The 9,675-nt window shown below is 35.9% G+C and overlaps 1 protein-coding gene and 1 pseudogene across 1 annotated transcript; one reads left to right on the plus strand and one right to left on the minus strand.

Annotated features, from left to right (window-relative positions):
- The first annotated feature begins 312 nt into the window (after nucleotides 1-312).
- On the plus strand, nucleotides 313-2,409 carry LOC123562856 (uncharacterized). The gene is given in 4 exon segments (XM_045355454.2): nucleotides 313-728; nucleotides 1,510-1,536; nucleotides 1,538-1,628; nucleotides 1,630-2,409. Coding segments are annotated over 4 exon segments (1,314 nt in total).
- Nucleotides 2,410-4,362: 1,953 nt separating this feature from the next.
- LOC123562312 (uncharacterized) lies at nucleotides 4,363-8,500 on the minus strand (annotated as a pseudogene).
- Between the last annotated feature and the right edge of the window lie 1,175 nt (nucleotides 8,501-9,675).

A 9,675-nucleotide genomic window follows, 5' to 3' on the forward strand; every position in this document is an offset into this window, starting at 1 on the left:
CAAGATGATCATTATATACTTATATAGATGTGCCCTAGAAGGAACTTTTGCTATGCTTTAACGTGTTAGTATTTATGAACTACACCGCATGTGTCATCGTCGGATACCCACGCGTGATCCATTACGTTGCCTCCATTTATCACCCGTGGGTTAACTGACTGCCGTTCGGTAGTTTTCGCTATTTGGATATTAAACAATTTCATTGGTTGCAGGATAAAATGTTCCTGCACCCGAAAACCAATCACATCCTTCGTTCTAAACTACTTTGGCTCACTTGTAAATATGGCGTCTTCCTTAGCAATCGATTACGAAATGATATGTGCGAAATTTAACATCGACGAATTGAAAGAATTTCAGAAAGACACGGTTTCAAATTTAGTGAAAGGAAGAGATGTGTTTTTGTCCGTAAAGACCGGATGTGGGAAAAGTCTTTGTTATCAGACATTTGGTGTCATATGGCGTCAGCTTCATGATGAAAACTGTCAAGTGCTTGTGGTAACGCCACTTATTTCGATTATGAAAGAACAGTGTCAATATCTCAGTTCGCTTGGATTTACAGCCACATATATTGGAAAGGATGAAGATGTTAGATGTTTGGAAGAGAGGTTCGACTTCTTGTTTTCCTCTCCAGAAAACATATTAGGTGTCTCAGCTTATAGAGATATGTTAAGCAGAAATGAGAGCATCAAGTTGTTGGTTGTGGATGAGGCCCACACTGTTTTACACTGGTAAACAGCTTACAGACTCAATTTATAGTACAGTAGTGATGTAATATATATATATAATTGCTTCACAAAACATGATAAAAGAAATAAATCATTTTGAAGTTATGAAAACAGTGAGAACAAGGCATAGTACTTTTATAGTAGTCCAATTCCGGAAAGGGACTGCATGAAGGGGCCACACTTCTCGCCAGTTCAGCGGCTTTAAAAACTCACCTTTTTTTTAAAGCTGTTACAGGTCTTCGTTTTGATTCATTTGCAGCATCGTGCGAGTGTTTAAACTTTACATAACTCGGCAAAACATCGTTTTTGACAATTGTTTACATTTTTTCTTTACAAATGGCATTCTTATTTAAAGGGGGACAACTCATTAAGAATTGTTTAAGTATCCAACTCTGTGGGACAGAACAGTAAAACATGTATTGGACAGATAAATTGTTTGTCATGGTGCTGTTCATTTACTTTAAAAAATCTGTTGTTTTGTGATATACTGCTAAACCTTAAACATGATCGATATTTAATACCATTTTTTTACTGTATTAATATTACTTCCCTCCATCTTACCAGCTTTACTCGGTAATTGAAAATTCGTTACCCCAATTTTCCCCATTGATTTTTCAAAATGGAAGTATCAGAGATCAACCTATCACTTTGAAATTTTATAGCTATTTTCCTGTTATTTGAGCACATGACCCTTGGATAATCACCAACTAATCCTGTAGCCTGGCAGTTGTTTGTAAATGTAAATTGAATTCTGGTAAATTAAGCTTTTTTATTGTTTTTTCAGGGGAAAATCTGATGCAGGTGAAGCTCCATGCTTGGTATGGTAAGCTTGGTGAAGCTCGTTCTTTGATCAGCTGTCCTCTACTTCTGATTACTGCTACTGCAAATAGATCAGCAAGGAAACAAAATGCAGAAGAAGTTTGCAATGAATGACTGCTTTGAAATCATTGATAATCCCAATCGAGAAAACATTAAACTTTTTGTGTATAAAAACAAAAGTACATTACCTCTCAGTGAGGTGTTTCAGTTCCTTTTAAGAATGGTGAAAGACAAAGGAGAACAATGTGAAAGACACATTATATTTTGCTCATCGATCAGACTTTCCAGTCAAGTATTTACAATGTTTAGGCTTGAACTTGGAGTAGACATAAAATATATTCAAATGTTTCACTCAGAGACAACAGATGACGTTAAAGGAGAAGTGAGAAAAGATATGAACATCAGTAATGGCACGATAAGGATACTAGTTGCAACAAGTGCAGCTGGGATGGGTGTAAATTTTGCAGCTGTGAAAAGTATTATAAACTTTGGACCGCCGAAAGATATGGACAGTTTTGTGCAGCAGTGTGGTCGATGTGGAAGGGACGGATCACAATCAAATGCACTGTTATTATTCAATGCAAAGCAATGCAAAAATGTTGACCAAGACATGCGTGACTATATTTCCAATGAAACTACTTGTCGAAGACAAGTTATATTAAATGCCTACAATGCTAAACCATCATTGCATTTAAGTAAACATTTGTGTTGTCATATTTGTACCAAGGACTGTGTATGCCAGAGTGAGCAGTGTTCTAACTTTGACCATCCAATTTATAATACTTGTCTGCTCAATGAATCTTCTTCATCTGATACTGACTTAAACAGTTACTGTGACTTTGATGTTTCTGATTTTGATGATTGATATATTGAAATTTCACGAATGCATTGCTTTAAAATAAAAAAAAAAACATTCTAGTGACTTATGCTTGTTTTAATGAATAAAAAGTTACTCACAATGGAATAAATTATTGACTGTCTTAAAGTCCTTTAAACTAGCCAGATCAATTGATGTTTTCACGAGTTATGGCATTTTAACATGACTTTAAAACATATTTAGGGGAACAAAATGGCTAACTATCCCCTCTTTTTCCTAAAGTTAGCAAAAATGTAGATAAAACAGGATATCCTGTTTACTTTCTTGAACCAGATTGGATTATTTGTCAGAGCTTAGAATATCCCTGAAATACTGGGGAAAAAATAATATTGTAACTGTGTGCAGTTGTTAGCCTGATTATGGTAAAATTTATCTATTGGAATCTTAGATTACTGGATGAAAGCACAAACAAAACCTTAACTCCATATAAAAATGATAAACATTTTTGTACAGATCCATGTTTTATTAGCTCCCTGGAGCAGGAAGTGCTGGAGGAATGTGCTCAAGGGTGAGCTATCGTGATCGGTCATTATCCGGTGTCGAGATGTCTGTTTACATTTACATTGTAAACATACTAAAGGCTTCATCATTCAAGCAGTCTTAAAGAAACTTGGCCAAAATGTTTCCCATCCAAACATCTCGGAAATCAGATCAAAGGGAAGCCTTGTTAACACACTAGGGACTTTAGTTATGCAATCTGATTCTAATTTGACTAGACTTCATTGAGGTCATTTCACATGCAATCTTAATCTTACTTCACCAAAATGCATTCATCTAAGAAATTTTGGGTTGAAATTGGGTTTGGTTGGGTGAAAAACTAGGTTGCAAGCTCCAAAAACTTTGTAAATATGCCAGAAACTTCGTTTTTCATGCAACTGTAATCAGATTTAACCAGAATGTTTTCATCTTATGAATTCTTAGTTACTTTCAACCAGAAGCTACCGTATTTTCCCTATTTAACACTTTGCCTCTAATAAAAGCCCCCCCCCCCCCCCCCCCACACACACACACACATTTTCTTCAGCTTAAGCAGTGTACTGAAATATTAAATCACCAAGATAAGTAAACCTGACCCATCATGGCCCTCTTGTTTATAATACTTTTCAAGCTATTGTAGGCACAAACAAAATCCAGACGCACACATAGACTGACAAAGGCAAATCTATATGCCCCTCTGTTGGGCAATAAAACTTGTACTATATGGCTTTTCCCTTAACACCTTAGGGCATGTCTACCGATAATAAAGTATTTTCAAATGCATACTTCTTTTATTAAACACACATGTAAATGACTGATGTATTTATTAACAACCGCAATCTTTACAGGATAGCATTTTAACAACACAACATTTGCATCTCATTTACATAAATTATATAGCTTCTGGTGCATAATAGAACAATCATTGCCGACCAGAGTATCTCTCGTTAAATCTGCTTTACATGTTAAAATCGGCTAGAACCCGCAACCTCCAGGTTGAGTGGACAACACACCTCACAGCACTTTAATACAATTTTATACTTAAGGTGACTAAATATGATAAATAGAACCTTTTGATTAAAGAATAAGTAAATACAAAAACTGTATCTTCCTGTGTTTCTATCACTTAATAAAACACAGGTAGGATGATTAAATCATGAGTGCATAGCATGAGTAATTTAATTATTAGCATCCGAACAATTGTCTGTGTATCATTCACTGATAAAATACACGAACATATTTATTATTGATTTTAACCACATGGCTGTTTTGATGAAATATCTAAAAAAGACTAAAAATGTATTTATCTTGCGCATAAAAAAAAACACATGTCGCATTTTATCGTATATTCAGCCTTAACTTGATTTCCTATTTGTCCATAAAGAGATACATGGCAGTTGTGTTAGAATTCTGTTTTAAAGCCAGTCTTAACACTTATTATTTATCTGAAATTAGCTACTATACATTATCAGGTGTTATGTGAATTAATGGCAATAAAATGCTTTACAAGTATATGTTTGCAATTTTCTTCTGCTTATTTATCCAGGAGTGAAGTTCATCTGCATCAACACATTGCAAGGGATCTCTGTATGTACTGAAACTTTTCCAAGTAATATCTTTCACATATCCTTGTTGTCTAAGACACTGAATCATACATATTATGTCTTTACTTTTGTCAACTGCTGGACTATCCCTCTTAGATCTAGCAGTCTTTGTTGTTCGAATCAACTGTTCTCGAATGGCATCAACAACCTGAGTTGTCATACAAATCATCTTTGCACTTTCGTATGATTTATTTGCCCCTTGAGTGTTAAGTTCCCTTTTGATATTACCAACCTGTAACTCTACACAGTTGTCATTGGGAATGTTATTGCATATCCCACCTTTCAAGTTGACTGTCATATTCCATTTATACTCGGAACTCTCCTTTATCCCCAGTATTGAAATAACATATGAAATCATTCGCCACAACCAAATCTTGTACTTTGAGTGTTTGACTGCAGAGTCATACAACCACTCAAAATGAGCATTTCTGACTATTCTTTCCCCATCTCCCATTTTGTAGGAGTCACGTGTATCTCTAAAAAGGCCATAAAAATGAAATTCTTAACTGCATTTGAAGAATCAACTTCACTGTTTACCTGATGAAATATCCACTGATGTTTTTTCACAAGGTGCTTTTTACACCAAGGTAAACAGGTGTAAGTTTTATTACATAATGCACAATTGTAAATATCTCCTTGTTTCATGGCCTTTATTTGGTTGTCATCATCATTCAGACATTCAAGATCATGACGAAGCTGATTTATATGTATGAATTCTTTGATACACCATTCAACCACTGCACCTTCTGTTCATTATTCATTAAATTCAAAAGAGGCGGAGATCTTGGTGTCACAGTTTCCATATCCATCATGTCCAGAAAGACTCCAACTAAGTTAGCATCTAAAACATCATCAATGAACTGCTGGTGTGGTCCGTAAATAAATACAAAAAATGTATCTTAGGTAATGTAGGGAGTAAAAAAGATAGGTTTATGCCAGAAATGTAGTTGAAACAAGAGCTCGTCGAACACGAAATGCCCCCCTTGATGCATTTATTAATTGCACAAGGAACAGAAGTTATATGCTCACTGTAAACAAAAGTTCTACCATTCTGGTTTAATCTGACCTTGACCTTTAACCCAACAAGAGATTACAAAGTGATATTGGTGCCATTTTCGAATGTTCCAAATTTCAAGACTAGCTCAAGGTCAAAATCTAGGTAAAATTTCATTTTGGTACAAAATAATATGTATGTGGTCCATATTTGAAAGCTGTGGCTTGAGAAATGTGAAAGTAGGTTACTAGATCAATATCAAATTTCAATTCAGAACACAAAAATATGCATGCGGTCGAAATCTGAAGTCTGTACAATCTCAAGATCAAAGTTCATTTCGGTACACAAAATTATGCATGTGGTCCAAATTTGAAGCCTGTACCTTCAAAAATGTGACAGTAGGTCATTAGGTCAATTTCAAGGTCAAATTTCAATTCGGAACACAAAACTATGCATGTGGTCCAAATTTGAAGGCTGTAGCTACAGAAATGTGAAAGTAGGTCACTAGGTCAATGTCAAGGTCAAAAACATTTTCGGTGCTCAAAACTATGCATGTGGTCCAAATTTGAAGGCTGTAGCTACAGAAATGTGAAATAGGTCACTAGGTCAAGGTCAAGGTCAACTCATGTCAAGGTTCATCTTGCCACTCAAAACCATACATGTGGTCAAAATTTAAATGTTGTAGGTTATTCACACGAAGATTTTAAAAGCTTTTCCCTATATAAGTCTATATGAACCATGTGACCCCCAGGGCGGGGCCATATTTGACCCTAGGGAGATAATTTGAACAAACTTGGTACAGAATCACTAGATGATGCTACATTACAAATATCAAATCCCTAGTCTTTGTGGTTTGAAGAAGAAGATTTTCACAGTTTTTCCCCATATAAGTCTCTGTAAACCATGTGACCCCCGGGGCGGGGCCATATTAGACCCCAGGGCAATAATTTAAACCATCTTGGTAGAAGACCACTAGATGATGCTTCATACTAAATATCAAAGCCCTAGGCTCTGTGGTTTTAGACAAGAAGATCAGAAACCATTTTAACTGTCCCTGGCCAAAGTGACCTTGACCTTTGACCTAATGACCTCAAAATTAATAGGGGTCATTAACTGATCATGACCAACCTAACTATTAATTTTCCTGACACTAGGCCCAAGCGTTCTTGAGTTACTGCCCGGAAACCATTTTACTATTCCTGGTCAGTGAGACATTGACCTTTGACATACTGACCTCAAAATCAATAGGGGTCATCTGCTGGTCATGACCAACTTCCCTATCAACTTTTGTGACCCTAGGCCTATGCGTTCTTGAGTTATCATCCGGAAACCGTTTTACTGTTCAGGGTCACTGTGACCTTTACCTTTAACATATTGACCTCAAAATCAATAGGGATCATCTGCTGGTCATGACCAACCTCTCTATCAACTTTCATGATCCTAGGCCAAAGCGTTCTTGAGTTATCATCTGGAAACGGATTGGTCTACATTCCGACAGACCGACCGACCGACATCTGCAAAACAATATACCCCTCCTTCTTCGAAGGGGGCATAAAACTATAGATCACTAACAGAACATAAGATGTAATTACTTTGGCAGACAGGCTACAATATTTTTAACCTTCATGCTTATTAATGTTTAAAGAATTTCAAAATTAACTAATTCCTGGGGGGGGGGGGGTTATGCTTAAACCAATGATGAAGTCACAACTTATGATTTCATGCAATATCCCGTGTTGGCATTCAAGCTAGAATTTTTACCTAAATTTTTTAACTACTTCTTTTGGTCAACTGACATCCCTGCGGTTAATCCAATTACGTAAATGGTATAATGAACCACGGTCCACTGAACTATTCTCCTTGTAAAACAACTGGTAAATAACCTGAAACAGATACTAAAATTCAACCCAGTTGCTTTCAGAAGCAGAATATCTATCACGTCTATATACTGGAACACAAAATTAATTTACATTAAACATTAATCGGTCAAACGTGTAACCGAAATACCTGAATACACGAGAAAAGTTATGTCTTACAATCTAAGTATTTACTTATAATTTTTGATAAATGAATACTGTGGTGCAGACAGGCGGTTTGAAAGACTTAAACACCTAAAAACATAAAACAAAGGTGCGTCTTATCTCAAACTGTGTTTTAACATTTTATGTATCACAAAAATACGGTAACAAATTAAAATGTGTCAAAACTTTTTAATAAAAATGGCCATATTTAGACTGATTTAAAAACACCTTCAATTTTTTATAGATTTTTAAAAACAAACTGACCAACATGACTGATGTCGATACATTTAGTTTTGTTTTTCTCACTTGAAATATAATAACGAAAACGGCTAATTTAGCCTAATTATAACAATAAGTCACAACATGATGTATACACCCACTTTCTTGGACAAAACTTTCAGTCTAAATTTTATTTCAATTTAACTAATCACACTGTACTTATAAAAATATGCTGAGTTACACTGGTATCAATTCAAATTTTTATTTTAAAACTTTGATCCGAGTCATAACTGTTTTGTTTATTTGTCTCATACTTCAAAATGAAAAACACTGATTCTTATTTTCAAGAAATATGCAAATTAAATGTATTTTTACTGTACATTAGAATGAAAGCCATTGTCAAGACACTCATGGGTGATTGTACCAGAAAGAATGTAAACTAAAACATGAATAAACTCACTTTCAAGAAAATGCAACTGCAAACAAGCAACAAACTTTAAACAGATGCTAAACTCCAACAAGTTGAACTCAAACAGAAGCCTCAACTGTATTACTTGTAAGAAGTTGAACTGTCTGTGAAGCCCTTCAGGCCTGTGTATTATACCACATAAACTATCGTAAGGGCTTTTATTATTCTGCATAGCCTCCTGTGCAGAGAAGGCACGCTCAATGGTCAATACATCGCCTCCAAACACAACTTTTTGTATCACGGTATCCTGGGTGTGAGGAACTGTCAGTTCATGTACTCGTATTAGGATATTCATTCAATGGAGAGAAACATTGAAGGCTTGTATATTGATCAATTTTGTTTGATATGAACGGCGTCACAATGACGCACGACCGCTTTAATAGTCGTGCTGCTGCCGTAATAATGATATAGTATATACTGTTCATATACTGAAATTCGTATTAACTAAGTCAAATTGAATATATCCTACTCTGTAAGATTTTCAAGTTTCAGCAAAGTAGGACCAGCAGCAGTTTCCGGATTTTCATTTAATCTCGTATATTTCGTATTTAGAATGTCACCGTCAATAATACCTGGTACGGTAATGTGCGTATAAAACAATATAATATTATAACATAATATAAGCTATTATTGTTGACCTAGCATCAGATTTTGCTTTTCAACTGGGAAAGAGGGCCAAAGATCAACCCTTAACACTTAAATGGATGAGATGCTTTTTGAAACGTTGGCCTGAACTTAAGGTTCTTAAACCTAGGGGTTTAGAGTATGCTAGAGCTAAAATGACTCCAGAAACTACAGTCACATCATATTTTGAGAACTTAAAGCAGACTGTTGAATTACATGGACTCACTGACAAACCACATCTCATCTTAAATCTTGACGAGAAAGGTGTTACAACTAATCATACACCACCATATGTTGTTGGAAGTTCCGCTTATTGTACGCAAGCTGTAACATCTGGTAAGGGAAAGACGGTCACTGTTCTAGGCTGTGGTAGCGCTAGTGGTGTTTCATTGCCTCCCTTCTTTGTTTTTCCCGGCAAGCGGATGAATCCTGACCTACTCCAGGGAAAATCAGCTGGTGCTTCTGGCGTTTTAAGTGAGACAGGCTGGTCTAACCAAGCAGTTTTCAGAGAATACCTGTCATCTCATTTTTTGAAATATATACCAGGACGAGACGGTCAGAAAGTTCTTTTAATTGTTGATGGACACAAGTCACATATTTCTGTTGGTATTTGTGAATGGGCTTTGGACAAAGGTATTGTTCTTTTCATTCTACCAGCCCACACAAGTCATATTCTTCAACCATTGGATGTATCTTGTTATGGGCCATTGGAACGAATGTACAATGCTGAGTGCCACAAGCTTATGCGGCAGACCCAAGCGACAATCACCCGTTACAACATTTGTGAACTGGCTTGTCGTGTTTATGTCAAAGCTTTATCTGTAGAAAACATGCAGTCAGCTTTTA

Source organism: Mercenaria mercenaria, chromosome 2 (assembly GCF_021730395.1).
Source record: "Mercenaria mercenaria strain notata chromosome 2, MADL_Memer_1, whole genome shotgun sequence".
NCBI classification, from domain to species: domain Eukaryota; kingdom Metazoa; phylum Mollusca; class Bivalvia; order Venerida; family Veneridae; genus Mercenaria; species Mercenaria mercenaria.